This window comes from Protopterus annectens, chromosome 14.part0 (genome assembly GCF_019279795.1).
Source record: "Protopterus annectens isolate FY-2018-M chromosome 14.part0, PAN1.0, whole genome shotgun sequence".
NCBI lineage: Eukaryota > Metazoa > Chordata > Ceratodontiformes > Protopteridae > Protopterus > Protopterus annectens.
Genome location: NC_056748.1, coordinates 315,282,367 through 315,303,665, shown reverse-complemented (window position 1 = coordinate 315,303,665; position 21,299 = coordinate 315,282,367). Strand labels below are relative to the sequence as shown.

General features: G+C 37.1%; 1 protein-coding gene across 1 annotated transcript in view; it reads left to right on the top strand.

Annotated features, from left to right (window-relative positions):
• The window catches only part of LOC122788658 (deleted in malignant brain tumors 1 protein-like), a 1,289,564-nt gene that overhangs the window by 47,955 nt on the left and 1,220,310 nt on the right, over window positions 1–21,299 (top strand). The window contains exon 3 of the mRNA XM_044055554.1: window positions 16,095–16,130. Within this exon, the coding sequence (XP_043911489.1) occupies window positions 16,095–16,130 (36 nt within the window). The remainder of the gene's footprint in view (window positions 1–16,094; window positions 16,131–21,299) is intronic.

The window sequence follows — 21,299 nt, the reverse complement described above, 5'->3', positions numbered from 1 at the left end:
ATAAACCGTGTGTATTATTGACCCCAAATTACATACCATTGTTAAAGTTGCCATATATTTCCAAATATTAGTTGCAATGATATCTATCTATATCTGTCTATCTATCTATATATGTTACACATCTGGAAGGTGCTACTTGTGTTGAAGAGCACTTTTGCTGACATCTGTTTGGTCGATACAACTTGTTCGACTAAACAGATGATGATCACATGTTTAGAAGAAAAGTAGCAAATTGGAGATTCACAAGGTTAGAAAATTTGCCCTTTCCCTGGAAACTTTGCAGTCTTGGAGTAAAATATATATAATTAGCATGGGGTTTTGGGGGGATAGGGTTGCAGGGTGACTTGCCCTGCTGCAAAAAACAATGATTTATTTTTAATTTTGTTTTAAGATTGTTGCATGCACTGAGAATGATGTATATGTGTGTGTGTGTGTGTGTGTGTGTGTGTGTGTGTGTGTGTGTGTGTGTGTGTGTGTGTGTGTGTGTGTGTATGTGTGTGTGTGCATGGTGTGTTTGTGAGTGTATATATATATATATATATATATATATATATATATATATATATATATATATATATATATATATATGTGTGTGTGTGTGTGTCTGTGTGTGTGTGTGTGTGTGTGGGGGGGGGGGGGGTTCCTATTATGTTGTCAAAACTATAAATCTTCAAACAGTAGAAGATCGAACTTCTATATTCGAAGTTTTATCATTTTGAACAACAAAAAAAAAATAAAAAACAATAAACAAAAAGTAACTCTTGTAAAGGGAAATCTTTCCTTTCCGCAGTGTATTGTGATCTCGGAGTTGGTATATTTAAAGAGCAGGGGGTGCAGGGGAGCTTGCCCCCCTGTTTGCTAGATTTTATTTCTTTTCTTTTTTTTTTTTTTGTTACTTAATCGAAGTTCTGAAACTTTGAACATAAGGTTTCGACCTTATGGTGTTCGGAGTTTCAGAACTTCGATAATGTAATAGGATGTGTGTGTCTGTTTGTGTATACATACAAATGTGTCTTTGTATAATTCAAATACACCCACCATCGACATGCTTAACATCAAAATCTTTACTTTGAAACTGTGAACTTCAAAAAGCAACTATGCATGCACAGAGAAGCAGACTCAGGGCATGCAAAAAATAAAAATTAAACAAGCACACACACATGCCCTCTGCTAATTATATCTATACTTACTCCAGGATTCTACAAACATGGGGTAAAGCTATATTCCCCAATACCTGGCAAATGTTTAATTTTGGACACCCATCAACCAGCTGTTTAGTCAATATTAAACAGTCGAACACACACACTCACACAAACACACACACACTTATATATCCATCCATCCTCAACCTATTTTCCCATTTTGCAGTTGGAGTCGGGGTGTCACTTCAGTAGTGACAAGCATCTCAAGCCAAGGTTTACATTGCTGGGGTGGCTAGCCCTGCCACAGTAGTTCATTTGTACCACTCACTTGCACACACACTGTCAACTATGGCCGATTTAGAGTGTCCAATCCACCTACTGCATATCTTTGGAATGTGGGAGAAAAATGGATCAACCGGTGGAAATCCATGTGACCACAGGGAGGACATGCAGACACCGCACAGAAGGCATGCCAGCTGAGAATCAAACCAGAGAACCTCTTATTGTGAGGTGACAATGCTAGCTGCACTGCCATGGCCATCTTTCTGTTATATACACACTACCTCTCAGTGTCCTTGTTTTATTTCTCTTACTCGTAATCTTGTTTTTACTCTTTATTTCTCCTGCCTCCCATATCTACATCACATATTATCTCTAAAAAATACGTATTTATCACTCTCTCCTCCCTTCCTCTCCTCCCACGTATCCACTATTTGAATGTTCTACTCAATATTGGCTTTATGAGTAACAAACTCACTCACAACATATCAACATTTTCAGTTCTGGATGATTTTGTATTTATCTTTTTTATTGATGGTATATGTGTATTATTCTGTATTCCATATACTGTAAAATGATGTCAGGTTTCACCCATGTATATACATCTTTTGTTCTTATATTTATACAGCTTTTCTCACTGAGCTTCCACTGAAAATGGATGAAATTATCAGTTTCAGACTTAACTGGTAAACAAATGACAATAACTAACTAAATTTATATATATATATATATATATATATATATATATATATATATATATGTGTGTGTGTGTGTGTGTGTGTGTGTGTGTGTGTGTGTGTGTGTGTGTGTGTGTGTGTGTGTGTGTATATATATGTATATATATATATATATATATATATATATATATATATATATATATATGCACATGTATATATATATATATATATATATATATATATATATACACACACACACACACACACACACACACACACACACACACACACACACACACACACACACACACACACACACACACACACACACACACACACACACACACATATGAGAGCACTGAATTTTGTTGACAGCATAGTTGGTTGACATCTGTTTAGTCAACAATATTCGGCTGAGTAAGGAGATGGTCAACATTTGAGTGAGACTGCATGATTCTCAGGTTTGGGGAATATGCCCTTTCACTGATATTGTGTGATTTCTAATTTACTATATATAATTAGCAGGAGCCATGGAGGCACAAGTGGGCTTGTCTCCTTGCAAAAAATAATTTGGTGAATTTTTTTCATGTTTAATTTTGCATGCTCTTAGGACATTGTTCAGAGCATGCATTGTTGTATGCCAACATTTGCATTGTTGACATTTTGCAGTCGACATTGTGATCATTGATGTTTGGATGTTTCGAGTCTATTCACACACATGCACGCATGGACACACACACACACACACACACACACACACACACACACACACACACACACACACACACACACTATATTTGTAATAAAATGACATGGTTGTTAGAGCATAGCTCTAATTTTTAAAATATTTCTGATTGCTATATGGTTATTAAGCAGCAACATACAATTGTGATATTACCTCCTTTAGGGATGCGAAAAGAAAGGGTTGAAGCTTGGGAGTTTTTTTGACAACTTAAATTAAATGCCAATGCATCTTCATGTCTGCCACCTCATTTCATGATATAATATTGGAAAACTTCCTAGCAGAAGTGTAAGAACAATTAATGTAAGTCCCATAAACTCATAAAATAGACTACAAGTTCCAAATAAATACATTAGATGTTGAAATTTGCTGTAATTACATTACAGAATTTTTTTCTTCAGCGACACTACACATTCCTATTAGGGACAAAGATATAGCAGGGGCAGGCAAAATGGTGTGCTTAAAGGAAAGGAACAAGCAGCCAGTGCATAGGAGAGGAGAAATAAGTAGAGTAAATGATCAGAGTTTTACAGTGGAACAGAGCAGAGAATTTGAATGCAGACATGTTCTAATGAAAGAGCAAAATGTACTTCCATCAACAGGATGCCAACCAGTTCAGCAGTTTAGCAGTGGGTGATGACGGCACATGCGCAACCTGACATTGCAACCAGGCATACCAAATTGTAAAGATAAATGAATATATTTGGCTTTACAATAAATTGCAATGAATAAGCAATAACTCTGTGCATCAACTCCACTATAGAGGACCATTCTCAGTAGCCGAGTACATTGGTAAAATTAATGTGTGTTGGTGTCCATTAGTTGTAGGGGACCCTTAAGTATATGAGAGCAGCAGAGTACAATGATGTAGGGGCTAGTCACACAGGCTGCCATGCAAGGGGGGAGCTAGTGCAGATGGCAGACTTCGCAAGATGAAAACAAGGTGGGGAGAAGAAAATAAAACTGTAATGCAGTGGGGGCTGCTCACTGCACTGCACTCAACCTCCTTTATCCTCATCTGACCTTAACCTTCTTTGTAAATGTGTTTCTTCACACTTCAACATTGATCTTAATCTACTGCAATATATAGTTATTAAGAAGAATGCATTGCTGCTGTATTACTTCATCATTATGTATATTTGCTATTGCAATATTGTACTGTGATAGTTATCACTGTAACATCTGCATTTTTTGTTATTGCTTCTTCCATTCTAATTTTTTTGTACACCACATTTTGGACCAGTGACTTATCCAGTTAACAAATGCATGCATCCATGTGTAAATAAAATAAAACTAAATAAAATAATGTTAAACACCACAAATGGCAATGCATAAGATGACTATTTAGCGCAAGGGTAGCCAATAAATTATTTCAGCTTTACTGGGGGTAGAGAATACACCATATGCACTTTTTTACTGGATCAGCAGAAGAAAGAAGCTTTGGAACATGACAGCAAGTGTTTGCCAAACAGAACTGAATTTGTTGCATATTATTCAGTGCACTATGGCTTCCCTGTTCCTAGCTCCCCTGGCATTTTAAATCTCCTGAAAAAGCAGACAGTCATACAGCATCCACATGTTCTCTTTCTTACCAGGCCAGATATTATCATGGTTGTCTCATAAACCATGTTAATGATGTTACAGCTATTTAGCATTACCTCAGGCTGATGCTACAGCTAGTTACCATTACCTCCAGTTGATGCTACAAGCTAGTTACCAATAACTCAGGATGACTAGTTGCAACCGTTGGAAGGCAGCTCTAATTTTAGTGTGTTGAAATTAAGAAAAGATTCCTCTAATCCATAAAATAATCATACAACTATCTGTCCTAAATATGGACTATAAAGAGTACATATCATTGTAGATGGGGAAACTTAAAGCTCTTATGGCTAGATTAATTCATTAACATGAGGCAGGTATAATTTAAAGGCAGCAATCTAGATATTGTGTCATTAGAATGATATAGCTATTAAATGTGGCCATGCAGAAGCAGGTTTACTTGACAGTCACAGGATTTGATGCCAAGGGGGTTTTAACAGGATTTCTTATTGGTAGAGTTATTCAGGAGTTAAGTTGGCTAAAATTATTTTAGACAGTTTAAAATCTCTATAGTATGGTTCATTTGGGAAGGTCAAGTTTACTAGCTGAGAAAATCCCATCTTTGCAATGGCCAACAAAAGTGCCCACTGTCTCTCTTTTAATTTTTACTCTGGTCATAGAGTGATTTGCATACTGATGATATGAAGTGCTACAGAATGAGAGATCTATTGAAGCTTAGTTAATTTTGCAGCATTGAGTTCACTGGGTCTATTTCTTTAAGACATTATAATTATTGTCGCTCATCCATTTACTAAGACAGTCAAGAGATATTTCGGAATTGTTGCAAAAATCTGTTAAGAGTTTCTAATTAAAAAGAATACAGTGTAGCAAGATGCAGCTACTTCTTTGCAGTTGCACCCACTTTCACACCAGAAGGCAGTCTTTCACCGAATCCTGCCTCAGGACAGAAGCTGCTGCTTGGGTGTAAATCTTTGTGTCTCATTAGGTCAAACACAGGCTCATTTAAGAGACACCATGAGGACAATGGTGATAGAAAATCACATTAAAAATTGGCCTGTGAAGTAACAAATAATGAATTAAAGATTTTCCATGGCAAAATGGTTTTCACAGCCTGGTTTCCGCATCTGTTAGTGCCAGCAGTGGCATTTGTTGTATGTAGTTAATACACTATAGTAGGAAAATGACATGAAATTAAATTTCTCCTTGAAGCATGGCCAACTGATTTCTCATGATCAGTTTTATATTGTAAGACGGGTATTGGGTTTCAAGTCATGTAGTATGAATCATTTAAAGGAATTCCCTTAATCATGGCAATTCTGTGATGAGTGCAGATCTATCTTAAAAAAAAACCATTATCAGAAAGTCAAACTGGTCTATTGGATGCCACTGGACTGTTGCATTCTCACAACATAAGAAGAGATACTGAGCAGACTGTTTGCAGGTAGCAGGGATTCACTTAAAGAACACAGCAGTTTCAATAAAGGGGGTAACACCTTTCACATTGTGAGAGCTAAATCTGATTGGAGGCAAGGTTAACTTTGATATAATGATATCAGTGCATATGTACATAGGCTTTCTTTAGGCCCTGATATTGTCTGTCTGCTTTTGATGGATGTTAATAGTTTCAAAGAATCACTTTGCACACTGTATCAAGCCATTCTGAATGGACCCTGCCCCACTATTGCTTCAGTTTTACTGGACATGGGTAGAAGTATGTGGGGGAGGGAGGGTCTGAATGGAGAGACGATAAATCAGCAAGCAAAGGAGAGTAGTATTGCAGGAAGTGAATTCATTCTCAAGCCTTGTGAGTACTTTCATGAGGTGGTCCCTGTTTTTCACAAAATCTCACCAAGACAACACTGATATATATATATATAGATTGTATTTTGTATAGCATATATCATGGACAGAAGTATGTTTAAAAAATAAAAAATGATAGCTGAGGGCCCGAGACCCAGGACAAAAAAAGTGCTCAATCCTGGTAGGCACAGTGGTGCCAGGACAGTAAAAAAATGATAGTGGAAAATCCTCAAGACAGGCTCAGGGGGAGGATGATTCCCCCCTGCTGTAGAAGGAAGTAGTAGTCCACAAAAATAACAAAAACTGGTAGATCAAAAAAGAGCCATAAAGATGATAGAGTGTACTGTTCAGAATAATAAAGAAATCATGCATTGTTACTATTATGCAAGAAGCCCAGAATTTCCTGAAAGAAGATATACAAAAAGAATAAGAGTGAAATTAGAGGAAAGAAAAATACTTGCACAAGAAAAACTATCAGAAGCTTCAGAAAAAAAATGTGTTCATTAATACACCAGTTTTATGAAAAACATTATATAGACCAAGAAACATGGGGCTGTTTGAAAAAAGAAGTAACTGCAGACGTGTGAAAATATAAAGTACAAAATCTAGAGACTTTTTGTAAGGTAAAAAAAAAAATTTGGACATGGGAAAGAATGAGAGATCTGATATGGTACAATATTTATGTAAAGGAGAAAGCCAAATTAATCAATACCAAAAAGCAGCCTCAACAATATTCAAAGAGAAATACAGGCAAAGATATCCAGATATGGAACATTTCACAATACAAACATAAGATCACTAAAAGGGAATGTGGAACTTAAGATTAGTAAAGTAGAAGTTAAAAAAAATGCAAGCTGAAGTTATGGAATACCTGCAAAGAGGAAGATTTACTGTAGAAAGTCTAACACAGATTATATCACAGCAGAATGAAACAACCATTCCCCCATGTAAGGAGAAATTGAAGGAGCAGGTGACATCTGAAGAAGAAATATGGACATAGGAGAGAACGAGTTTTAATATGGTACCATATTTATGCAAAGGAGAAGGCAAAACTAATCAATACAAAAAGAGCAGCAGCATCAAAGATATTGGAAGAGAAATACAGGCAAAGGAATCTGGATGTGGAAAATTGTACAATACAAAAAATAAGAAAACAAAGTGAAAAAGCAGAAAAGAGGATTACTAATGGAGAAGTTAAAGAAATAGTAAATGAGGTTCTGTATTACCTGCAAAGTGAAGGATTTAGTGTAGAAAATCTAACTCTGATAACATCACAGCAGGATAGAGCAATGGATCTCCAAATTAAGGAGAAACCAGTGGAGTGGGAAACATCCGGTCAGTTGCCATATGAAGATACCTTGGGGCCTTTCACAGGAAAGCAGTACAAAAGTTCAGTTGGAGATGCACAGCAAGGGAGGGAACAGGAAACTGTGGGAAGTCCGACGCAGTCAATGTTGTGGACTGATAGGCCAGTGCGTTCCCATATGAAAGAGCAACAGATGACACAGGAAGAAACTGAAGAGAATGTAGCACATGAAGATGCTTTGGAACTTTTTATTGAATGCCTGCAGGAAATGGAGAACAATGAATGTGTCCTCAGTTTAAAAGAAAATGATTTAAGAGAGGAGGTGCTTGATTTAATGGAGATGGACAGACATATTAAGATCAAAGAAAGAAATAGACTACACAAAGTCAACAAAACCCAAAAAGTTAGAAGTTTGATAAAACAAATGAACACAGTAATTAAGACTGTTCATAGAGATTCATGTGATAAAACAGAAGTAAATAGGATATATTACTGTACAGCTAAATTAATAACAGATAAAGTCTTACCACAAACAACACAGGGCAGTGAGTGAAAGGAAGGGGAGAAATCAAATGCCATCATGGAAGTATCAAATAGAGAAAACTAAAAAGTAATTAAGATAAGAAGTGTCACTGTTAGAAGGGTATAGAAGAGGGAACAGATAAAAAAAATACTCAGAATGATAGACATGATAAAAGCAATGTGCAGTATCAGAACAGATCAGCTCTATTGTGCACTATCGCAAATAATAAACTAAAAATATAAACACAGGCAGAAAAACTTAGACTGTATGCAGATAAATATAAAGGGAAAGTGTAAAACAAGCAATTTATTGATGACCCAAAAAGTTTTATAGAGAATTGGGACACAAGGCAAAAAAAATTGAAACATCACCAAAAAAAAAGAAGAAATAGATACATTTTGGAGAAATATTTGTGAATATCCTATGGAACATACCAAAGATGCTGAATAAACAGAAGAAGTAAAAGTAAGAATAAGAAGTTCAAATGCACAGGATATGAAATGGGATGAAGTAATGACCAGAGAAATTGTAACAAAGTTAAGAAAAGCTCTTAACTGGAAGACCCCAGGCTTAGATGCAGTACTTAACTTCTGGCTAAAAGTATTAACGTCTTTACATGAAGACAACCACGACTAAGAAGTATTTATATGCACATCCCAAATAGATGCCAACCTGGTTAACAGCAGAAAAAACAATTCTCCTACTTAAGAGTGAACCTGTAAGCTAACCTAACAGCTATAGACCAGTAACTTGCCTTCCGACGATACACTGGATTTGATGCTGACAGGGTTTATAGTCATTTAGAAGAATACTCAATCATGGCAATAGAACAAAAGGGCAACAAAAGAAAGGCATATGGAGCAAAGGATCATTTTTTGTTAAAAGTCATAATGTAGCACTTTCAAAATGGAAGAATCTAAGTATGGCATAGATAAACTACAAAAAAACAATAAACAGTATCCCACATTCCTGGATAAAAGAGTGCTTAAAATATATAAGATATATCCTACACTAAGCAATTGCATTACAGCAACCATAAAACACTGGCAAACCACTTTGCAGCTAAGCCATGATAATGGACAAATTATTATTCCAGCGATAAGGATTCAAAGGGGGTATTCCAGATTACTCAGTTTTAGTGCTGCTGTTTTGTCTTGCCGTTAACCTGTTAAGCTGTCTACTTAAAAGATTAGGTCATGGCCCCCAGAAAACAACAAAGCTCATCTTCTTTTTCTGGATGATTTAAAACTGTATAGTTCATCAGATAAGGAACTGAAAGACTGCAAGTGGTCAAAACTTTTTCAGATGATATAAGAATGTCATTTGGTCTTGATAAATGTGCAGAAGCAATGTTTAAAGCAGGAAAGATGCAGCACCAAAATAACATCAGCCTGGGGCTGGAATGTGATATAAAAGAAAATGAGCAAGAGGGAATGTATAAATATTTGGGAATTGATGAAGGATCAATAATAAAATAGGAACAACTGCAAATAACACTTAGTAAGGAATATTTTAGAAGACTAAAATTAATACTGAAAACAGCACTGACAGCTAGAAATAAAGTCCAGGCTATTAAAGAATGTACCCTTCCTCTCATAACTTACAGTTTTGGAGTGATTGACTGGCCCCTAAAGGTGTTGGACTGGTTGGACAGGAAAAAAGAAGGACGCTTCATGCTCAGCAAATGATTTATAAAAATCAGTGTGTAACAAGACTATATATTTCCTGTTCTGAAGGAGGTATGGGTCTCCTCGAAACTCATTACATGTATAGATCTGCAATTGCAGGACTGCATACATATCTGCTGACCTCACAAGACCCAAACATAGTGAAAGTTTTAAAACATGAAAAGAATACATCCAAGATGACTTCCCTGCTTAGTTTAGCAGAAGCATATTGGTGTTAAGTGGGAATGGAAATCAAACCAGAAGTAGATAAAAATCATGCAGCAACTGAATGTGCCAAAAAGCAAAAGAAAGAATATAAGGTGAACATTTAGATGAGAAGGAATGAAATGTGGAAAAAAACAAAAATATAGTTGTAAGTACAGACAGCTCTTGAAACAATCTTGTATTGATCATGAGTGAATGCAGGGATGGTTAAGGTGAGGTGAAATTAAAACAACAGACAAAAGGTTAATATTCGTGGCCCAAGGTGGTAGACTATGTAACTATTTGTTTACAAAGTCCACTGAACACGTAGGAGAAACAGAAAAATGTAAGTTTTGTAAAACAGAATTGGAAACAGTCACGCATCTTGTTGCTGGCTGTGATATATTAACAGCAGAAGGACTGTATACTGAAAGGTATAATAATGTGGCAAGACTGTTGCACTGGGGAATGTGCAAACATTATAATACTGAAGTTGCTGAAAAACATTGAAAACATAAGCCACAAAGTATTACAGAAAATGGTGAAGTTTATATCACATGGGATCACCCATTACCATCAGTTCAAAAATAGATGTGAGAAACATAGATATAGTAGTCGATGAAAAGAAGACAAAAGTAGCACTGATCATTGAAATTGCCACACCTGGTGACTACAGAGCCTAATGTACAGAGAGACACAAAGTCATAAAATACCAGGATTTGCAGGCAGAAACAAAGGCAATTTGGAAGAAGGATACACAGGGAGCTTCAATAGTAGTAGGAGCATTAGGTCTTATAAAAAATAATTTGCAGTCATACTTAGATATGTTACTGATACATATAACTCCATACAAATTGCATATGCATTACTGGGCACATTGTGGATGCTGGGAAGAGCACTTCTGGTTAATGTCAAAGGCTGAAACAATACTAATTTGCTGAACTTTAATCATACTTTGACTTAGGAATGGGGTCCATTCCCATCATCGTATTAGAAACTCAAAAGACTTGGAACTTCTGTGGACATTCCAGTTGTTGTGTAAGATCAGGTACATACCGAAGGGTGTTTCACTCCATAAATTGTCTGATAATGGCTGAGTACAGTGGCATGACAAACTCTCTGCACTTAAATGCCATACCCTTACTTATAAGTTGAGTGATACAAAATTATTTTCTGACAACCTTATACACATGCTGGTTAAAAGCCAGGTTACTATCTATACGAGTCCCTAAATCCTTGACTATTGTATCGACTTTTAAGGGTTTTTTATCAATTATATAGTTTCCATGAATGGCAATGAGTTTTAAACTGTGAATCTGGCACCAGTCATTTGTCAGTGTTAGACCTTCCTGTAAGATGTTTGTATCTTGGCTGAATTCTATGATTGCTCCTAGCAAGCTCGTGACCCATCCTATGAGCCATTATACCTTCCCCTTTTTCTAGCCTTCCATCTGTTGACCTTATCTACTAATAGCTACCTTCATTTCTATTCTTACTCTACGCTTTTCCTTTCATGTAACCATAATTGTATTCTACTGAAACAGAGTTTGTGCTAGACTTTATATAGTTTTTATTTTATCATTCTTGTCTAATATTCATTTATGCAAATGGTTTACTTGTTTGCTGAGATAACAGCATCTGAATTTCAATGTAAAATTGGAACTTTGCTAAATTGCTTTTGGAGCTTTTCTCCAGGGGCCTCCACTGAAAATGGGCACATGCCCAGTAGGACTTTCTCAATAACAAATGTCAACTAACTAACTAACTAAATAAATAAATAAATAACTCTGTGAACTTGGTAAGCTACAGGCCACTGACATTGGCTTTGACTTCAGAAAAATAAATGTTAAAGAGGAGTAGACCCAGCAGAGAGCCTGGGGGACTTCACTGGTGACCGGACTCTTTGTCAAGGTAGTTTCTTCAGTCTGAACTTCCTGGGTCCTGGCTGTGAGCCAGCTGCCTTTCCCACAAGTTACATAGAGTTTTATGCCTAATTCCATGAATTTGTTTACAATGCATGAGTGGAGGACTGTTGCAGTCTTCCATTTACATGGCATGATGCCTGTGCAGAAGCTATGGTTGAACAGTGACAACAGTGACTCAGATAGCTCATATTTCAGGCTATTTAGGAGGCATCCTAGGATATTTAGTGCAGTTCACAGCAGAAATAAACACAGATGGTGGCAAGTCATAGGATGTGGGTGATTCAGAGACAAGGATATTGCAGCTGTGGAATGTGAAAAATCACTCTGTAATGACAGTGTCAATTAATGATATAAAAATAAGGATGCCCATGCAAATACGGCTCACAGATTAAGCAAATGACAGCATAAAGCACTGGGGAGTGATACAGAAATGTACAAAGCAAGTGCACAGTACCATGATGCAAACCTTTTCTAGAAACTGGGAAGTTTTGTTGTATGCTATGAACATATTAGGAGTAGCAGCCACTATAGCTGAATAACATCTGTTATTGGCTGCCACTGAAACCAGTGTCTGCACCATTCCTCTCAACTATCTAGATTTTTAGAGACTGTCCAGATATTTGCATCATATTTTGGTTTGTTCTTCATATAATTTGTGATTTTCTGGATTTTTCTAGCAAATAAGTGAGGACTGAATTCACTAAATAATGACAGGCATTTGATTGGCAGACTTCATATACTTCTAAAAGTGCATGATAACACAAGCCATTTTATTCTAGCAACATTCCAAATTGATAAGAGCAATATTTAAAATGTGTCCCTATTTTGGGGGCTTTAACCCATCAGTATTTTTGACTTTGTCCAGATTTTGTATGCTAAGAGTTTGAAAGCTATGGTTTGCACACTTACAGAAGGTACCATAAACACCTTTTATATGAATATCTAATGGACCAGCAGATACTGGACTCATATCAGTAGACATGGAGACCATGTAAGACCTAGTTATCCACTAAGAATGAAGGCTGCTACATGGAATACTCATACCATCAAACATAGTGTGCATAGTTAAACCATTTTAGCTACAGGGACTGTTGAGTAATCAACAGGGACATGTTAGACACATTACAAGAATCAGTCTTACATGTCTTACACCAGTTCTTTGACATCAAGCTGTGGCATTTGAAAGAGAAAATATGGTTCACTATAACTGCAGAGGAAAGAACCATCAGTATACAGGAATTTTACACCTTAGCTTGTTTATCCCGAGATGCTGAGAGCCACAAATTGCACAAACATTGCCATCAAGTCCCCACCTGGTCCACAAGGACTGAGAAATATCATTTCTTTTATAGTAGCTGGGAAGTTTAAAATGAACATGGCAGGATGTTGCAGGAGGCATAAGTGGCTGTCTTGGCAGAAAGGTGCACCGGCCATATATGGCAGTACACAGTGTAACTGCCAGTGTATGTGTGCCATATGTGTACACTAATGTGTTTGAGTTTTCTCATCCTTCCTTAGGGGGTAATTGTGATGCAATTAAGGAGTGTCAGCAGTCTACATGAGTTAACTGATGCCTCTGTTGTTGGGTCACCAGGTCTGCCTCTCAACAGAGGCATGGGTTGGGTCACCAGGTCTGCCTCTCAACAGAGGCATGGATATTAGCCTGCTGAAGGTACCTGCAGTGATTATTGGTGGACTTCACAGTCATTTTCAGGAAGTTGGGGCAGAGGCTCTTCTGAAAGTGGTTTAGAAGGTCAATTGCTGAAGCTAGGGTTATCCAAAGTGCACTGACAGCTGAATGCTCACATAAGGCACTGTAGAGTGTCTCCTGGTGTGACTTGTGTCATGTGACTGTCAGACCCAAACCATTGGGCCACTAGAGGAACAGCCCATCCATAACAAAAATCATGCAGATGACAGATAGTTGAAAGTTGTCCTTTGAGCCAGCCTGGGTTACAGCCATGTTTCTTGTCATATCTCATTCCAAGGTTCTCCTCCCTGTTGTGCCAGTCCTCACATGTTGCTTATGGCCCATCCTTCAAACCATCACCAGCTATCCAACTTCTCCCAGACTATGTCAATCCATTATTGTCTTCACTATTTTAATGTATACTGCCTGTCTCAGCATATGATATTTGTCTGTCAGCCCTTACTACCTTCCTTTCTCCCTCTCTCTCTCTTTCTTCCCCAACCATTCCACTGTACTTACTCCATCAGCTTTTCTTCTTGATATGCTGAAAATAGGGCAATCCAGTCCACTAAAATGCCTTCCTTTCACTCAAATGTGCATACCTAATGGTTTTCCTTATTGGTCCTTCATTTCTCCCACCCATCATATACTATAGATACCCTTGTGCATTTTTCTGTGTTTGCTACATTCATCTTTCTTATCTCCCCCTTCCTCAGCTCAATAATGAACCAGGTTGTCTCTGTTCCATGCTGACCTTTAGTAGGCTATCTAAAATGATAGATACATGGTATTCATGAACTTTGCCATGCTAGTTTGCCTTCCCTCTAATAACTGCTACATCAATTATAAACCCATTTGTTGTGCCACTCATCCACTGTGCCAGCTGCATTGCTCTCCCCCATAATGCAGTTGGTGAAAAACTCATTAACTCAATGTTTTCTTACATAATGACTTGTGATACAATCAACTGAAAAGATGTTCTCACCCATTTCTTCATAGTTAGTGACTATAATAATACTATATTATTATTTTTAGAAAAACGTCTGCTTCAAGAGTGTTAAATATATTTGCATCATAAGACAGAAAGTATTTTACTCAAGCTGGTTAAGATTATTAGCACTGCTATTTTTAAAAGTATTTCCCTAGGGCAAAAATTATTTAATTTTTTCCATTGTTTCAGCGCAAATGTCTTTATTGAAGCGAAGCTGATAAAGTGATAAGAGAATTAGGCCAAGTAGTTTTCAGAATAAATTCTTTGTCTAGATAAGAAATGCACTATATAGTTATAGAGGTCTATATCATATGAGCGAATCGCACAAATTGGGAATGCTCATAGTATCGAATGTACCAGACCTCAAAGTGCTTTTTCTGAGATCCCCGTACAGTGAAGAATGGGATATTTGCCCTTTCCTTACTGTAGTACGATCTCTGAGTTGGAATATATGTTTAGAAGGGGTTGTGGGGGGCACAGCCCCCCACAATAGGAAGTTCAAGGTCCGCTACAGTTAATATTATGAGTGTTCGCAATTTATGTGATTCGCTCATATGATCTAGATCCAGTTATAGATCTCAGAGGTGCTTCTAGCTTTATCTAGGGATCAAAATATCTTTGAGTTCACTCTTTTCCAAAGGAGACTCCTTTCTGCATAGTTAATATTTTTGAAAGCCCTCATGTTTAAGAAGTTCCCCATACTGCTATATTCTATTTCTCTGGCACTTCATATATTCTGAGACTACTTTTATTTCCTATTTGCTAAATCCTGCATTTTCTTAGTAACCAAGTATTTTTCTTTTAACAAGAATCCAGTCTGGGACTTCTCTTCCTCTTTCAATCTGCCATCTATATTAGAAACATTAAGTCACTAACTATTTTTAAAAATGCTGTTATCGAACCATTATTTTAAGAAGTTCTGTTAGCTTATTAAGAGATCTTTTGAGCAAGGAACATTTTGATCAAAAACTGGACAATTTTCTTAGGTAATTCCTATATGAAAGTCATCATATTTTGCAAGTTCATTTTTAAAGATATGATATGTTGAGAGGATAGGGATTCAATCCAAGCTAATAGGTTGTAGGAAAGTCTATTAAATATAGAGCCAGTATATTTACAATTCAAGAAGGAAATATTCTTAAAACAATTGACTTTTTTTTTAAATCAAGTTGTATGGAACTTTCTTGTCTAATTATTCAGAAATATACAGAACATATATTAGGAGCTAGCTTGGATTCAAGATCATACAAAATTCTTTTTGAACTTATTGTATCTCATTTGATCATTAAACTAACTTTGTCTAATACTTTTTGTATTCATTCTTGATGTTTATGCAGTATTAATTGAGCAAATGTAGTATCCTTTAATTGGCTAGATTCCTTGATGAAGTATGGCTTGCCAAATGTGTTAATAGCTGACAGATGCAATATTTGGAACTATGTCAAAAAGATTTAAAGACATTGAGGAAAATAAGTTTTAAGAGAGGCGTAATGGTTACTGATGGTAATTACAACATTAGAAAATGTGAAGTGTATGAATATATATTTCTAAATGAAACTGAAGTACTACCTTATTATTTCGATTACAGGTCATGTAACAACCACTACTCCAACTACTCATGCAGGTGATATATTTCATATTTTGATCTGTCAGCTAAGAAAAAGAAGCTTTTGCTTTAATAACAGAGTGCCAGCATTGCTTTTATTACAATGCTTCTATATCATATACATGTATTTTAATATTTTTAACAATTGAGGTTCATTTGTAATTGACTTATCATGTCTTTTTTTAGTTTTAATGGATTGTTGCATTAATGGTTTCAAAATGACTCAAAGCTGATAAATGTTACTAATTTAATAATCTCAAGATGGAAAATAAATAAAATACTATATATTATAATAATGAATTAATAAGAAAATGGCCAAGATTAATATCCACACTTTACTGGTTATATAAACACCATTCCATATTCAGTTTTGATACAATGTGACCTAAAACTAACATAACATTAATAACGTGGAGTCCTCCACAGTAGCATATCTATCTATCTATCTATCTATCTATCTATCTATCTATCTATCTATCTATCTATCTATGTATCTATCTATCTATCTATCTATCTATCTATCTATATATCTATCTATCTATCTATCGAGTTTTCAGAAATCCATTCATATCATCTCGCCAATATGAATTTTGAGTTTCTGAAAACTCAGTCAACTGACATATATATGAGCTCTTTTCAGGATTCCACTTTATGGGCTCAAAATACTGAATTTCGACATTTCAGTATTTCGAGCTTCTAAAGTGAATACATATATATATATATATATATATATATATATATATATATATATATATGTATTCACTTTAGAAATTCCACTCAAATTTCCGCCCTATAGCCATTCTCTCCCCTATCTCCAAAATCCTAGAAAAATGTATCCATCTGCAGCTCCTGCCATTCCTTACCAAGCACCAACTTTTCTCTCCTACCCAACACGGCTTCCGCCCAGGACACAGTACTAATACCGCCTTTCTCTCCTTCTTGCACTCTGTCAATTCAGCTTGTGACTCCAGTAATATAGTATTCACTGTCCTACAAGATTTATCCAAAACTTTTTACACCATCTCTCACACCCACCTTCTAAATCACCTATCTAATCTCAACCTTTGCCCAAAGACTCTTTCCTGGTTCTCCAGCTACCTTTCAAACAGATCCCAAGCTATGAGATGGGGCCAAGCCACCTCTACTTTTCTTCCTTCCCCTACCGGAGTACTTCATGGTTCCATACTCGGCCCATTATTATTCAATATCTTTATTAATGACTTCCACAAAGCCACCCCTAACACCAAAATTGTGCAATATGCTGATGATTCCACACTGATCTGCTCTGCCTCTAACCTAACAGACCTCCAAGCCCTAACTCAAAGTGCCTTCTCAACCACTGAAAACTGGATGTTACAAAAATCATCTCTCCCTAAATGCTATCAAAACTAAGACCCTCCTTTTCTCCCCCTCTAAATCCTCCTCCCTTGATAAAAACTAATTTGAAATTACCAGCCTTAGTAACTCCTCTATCAAAATTGTACCCTCCAACAAACTTCTCGGTGTTACAATTGATGATCAACTAAAAGTTAATACCCATATCCAGCTAAACATCAAAAAAACACACATAAAACTAGGTTTACTGTATAGAAACAACCACTTCCTCTCTCCTCATTCCAGAATAACCCTTGCCTCTACCTACCTCCTTCCCTCCCTCTTGTACGGAGCTCCCCTGCTCACTAATCTTTCATCCACACTTACCGCCAAATTGGAACTATGCTACAAGAAAATCTCTAGATTTGCCACAAATGCCAAATCCTCTTCTCATCACTGCTCCTCCCTTCACTCTCTAAACTGGCTTGAACTTCCCAATCAACTTAACTTCCTCCAAATCACCACAGCCTTCAAACGATTGTTACACCCTTCTAACTGCCCTGCTCTCTCTAATATTCTACAACCTTATATCCCCCTTAGACCACTTAGATCTTCTCAACAAAACCTGATCACAGTTCAAAAACCCCAGCGCCCTGCAGGTCAGCTTCTCTTATCCTTTACCCTGGCTAAAAAGTGGAATGCCCTGCCCTCATTGCTAAGGACATGCACCAACCTTAATAACTTCAAAACCCAACTTCATTCCTACCTCTATCTAAACAGAATTTGCAACTGCACCCTTCAGCCTACAACTCGTAAACTATCTTCTCCCTTTTCTCCAGGCTAACCTCCTCCTATTCACCTTCCTATTACTTTCTAAAAATATTTAGCTTAGGTGAAAAAAACAGTAAAACTTGAATTTTCATTATGTAAGCCTTTTTCCTCCTTAACAATAATTTGAAATTGTTAGTGTTTATTCTTTTCTAACTACCTGCTATCTGTAATACATACTGTCTATGACTTTGCATGTTAATTGAAACTGTTTTATAATCAAAATACTTAAACTGTTGTATTTCCTTGTTGGAGCTTTTCTCCCCGGGGCTTCCACTGAAAACGGGCCCCAAGCCCAGTGGACCATCCCGGTAATCAAACTGAAATAAATAAATAAATACTGAAATGTTGAAATTCAGTATTTTGAGCCCATAAAGTGGAATCCTGAAAAAAGCAAAAGCTCAGAAGCGCGAAATTCAAAACCTCGAATACCGGAGGTTTTGAATTTGCGCTTCTGAGGTTCCGCTGTGGTTACAGATTCAGGTAAGTGTGTGTGTGTGTGTGTGTGTGTGTGTGTGTGTGTGTGTGTGTGTGTGTGTGTGTGTGTGTGTGTGTATGTGTGTGTGTGTGTATGTGTGTGTGTGTGTGTGTGTGTGTGTGTGTGTGCGCGTGTTTTAATGTTCGAGTTGAAATCTCGAAATTCATATGGCCGAAGCCATATGCTCAAATTTCAGAAGACATATATATGGATTCACTTTAGAAGCTTGAAATACTCCAAAGGGATAAAACTCCAAAGGGATAAAACCTGGAAGACCTACTTTAAACACAAGCAACCCGAAATATTCCTCAAGTATAAGCAGTTAAGAAACCTTACCAAGAAACAAGTTATTAAAGATAAAAAGTTTTACTACATCAAACTTCAAGAAAACCATGCTAGAAACCCCAAACAGTTCTGGAATTCCATCAATTCCCTCCTCAGACCTGGTACTAAAAAAAACCCCTGTCCAGATACCAGCAAATCTGACCTTGAAATAGCCTCACTATATAATTCCTTCTTCACCTCTTCCATCGCTGAGCTAACCAAGACATTTACTAACAATCACATTCCTCCCCTCCCTGCTCAATCTTCCATAACCTGCTCCCCCCCTTTCAAACTCAAACCAGTATCTACCAACCAAATAAAGAAACTTCTATATAAACTAAAGCCCTGCTCCAATGCCCCTGATAACATTCCATCCTCCTTCCTAAAAATAGCTTCTGACTCTATTGCTCTACCTATCAGCATCCTAATTAATAGGTCATTACTTGAATCCTACGTACCTAAACTATGGCGTACCTCTAACATTCTTCCTCTCCACAAAGGCGGCAAAAATTGTACTGTCTCAAATTTCCGCCCTATAGCCATTCTCTCCCCTATCTCCAAAATCCTAGAAAAATGTATTCACCTGCAGCTCCTGCCATTCCTTACCAAGCAACAACTTCTCTCTCCTACCCAACATGGCTTCCGCCCAGGACACAGTACTAACACCGCCCTTCTCTCCTTCTTGCACTCTGTCAATTGAGCTTGTGACTCCGGTAATATAGTATTCACTGTCCTACAAGATTTATCCAAAACTTTTCACACCATCTCTCACACCCACCTTCTAAATCACCTATCTAATCTCAACCTTTGCCCAAAGACTTTTTCCTGGTTCTCCAGCTACCTTTCAAACAGATCCCAAGCTGTGAGATGGGGTCAAGCCACCTCTACTTTTCTTCCTTCCCCTACCGGAGTACTTCATGGTCCCATACTCGGCCCATTATTATTCAATATCTTTATTAATGACTTCCACAAAGCCATCCCTAACACCAAACTTGTGCAATATGCTGATGATTCCACACTGATCTGCTCTGCCTCTAACCTAACAGACCTCCAAGCCCTAACTCAAAGTGTCTTCTCAACCACTGAAAACTGGATGTTACAAAAATCATCTCTCCCTAAATGCTATCAAAACTAAGACCCTCCTTTTCTCCCCCTCTAAATCCTCCTCCCTAGATAAAAACTAATTTGAAATTACCAGCCTTAGTAACTCCTCTATCGAAACTGTACCCTCCACCAAACTTCTAGGTGTTACAATCGATGATCAACTAAAATTTAATACCCATATCCAGCTAAACATCAGAAAAACACACATAAAACTAGGTTTACTGTATAGAAACAACCACTTCCTCTCTCCTCATTCCAGACTAACCCTTGCCTCTACCTACCTCCTTCCCTCCCTCTTGTACGGAGCTCCCCTGCTCACTAATCTTTCATCCACACTTACCGCCAAATTGGAACTATGCTACAAGAAAATCTCTAGATTTGCCACAAATGCCAAATCCTCTTCTCATCACTGCTCCTCCCTTCACTCTCTAAACTGGCTTGAACTTCCCAGTCAACTTAACTTCCTCCAAATCACCACAGCCTTCAAACTATTGTTACACCCTTCTAACTGCCCTGCTCTTTCTAATATTCTACAACCTTACACCCCCCTTAGACCACTTAGATCTTCTCAACAAAACCTGATCACAGTTCAAAAACCCCAGCGCCCTGCAGGTCAGCTTCTCTTATCCTTTACCCTAGCTAAAAAGTGGAATGCCCTGCCCTCATCACTAAGGACATGCACCAACCTTAATAACTTCAAAACCCAACTTCATTCCTACCTCTATCTAAACAGAATTTGCAACTGCACCCTTCAGCCTACAACTCGTAAACTATCTTCTCCCTTTTCTCCAGGCTAACCTCCTCCTATTCACCTTCCTATTCCTTTCTAAAAATATTTAGCTTAGGGAACAAAACAGTAAAACTTGAATTTTCATTATGTAAGCCTTTTTCCTCCTTAACAATAATTTGAAATTGTTAGTGTTTATTCTTTTCTAACTACCTGTTATCTGTAATACATACTGTCTATGACTTTGCATGTTAATTGAAACTGTTTTGTAATCAAAATACTTAAACTGTTGTATTTCCTTGTTGGAGCTTTTCTCCCAGGGCTTCCACTGAAAACGGGCCCCAAGCCCAGTGGACCATCCTGGTAATCAAACTGAAATAAATAAATAAATAAATAAATACTGAAATGTTGA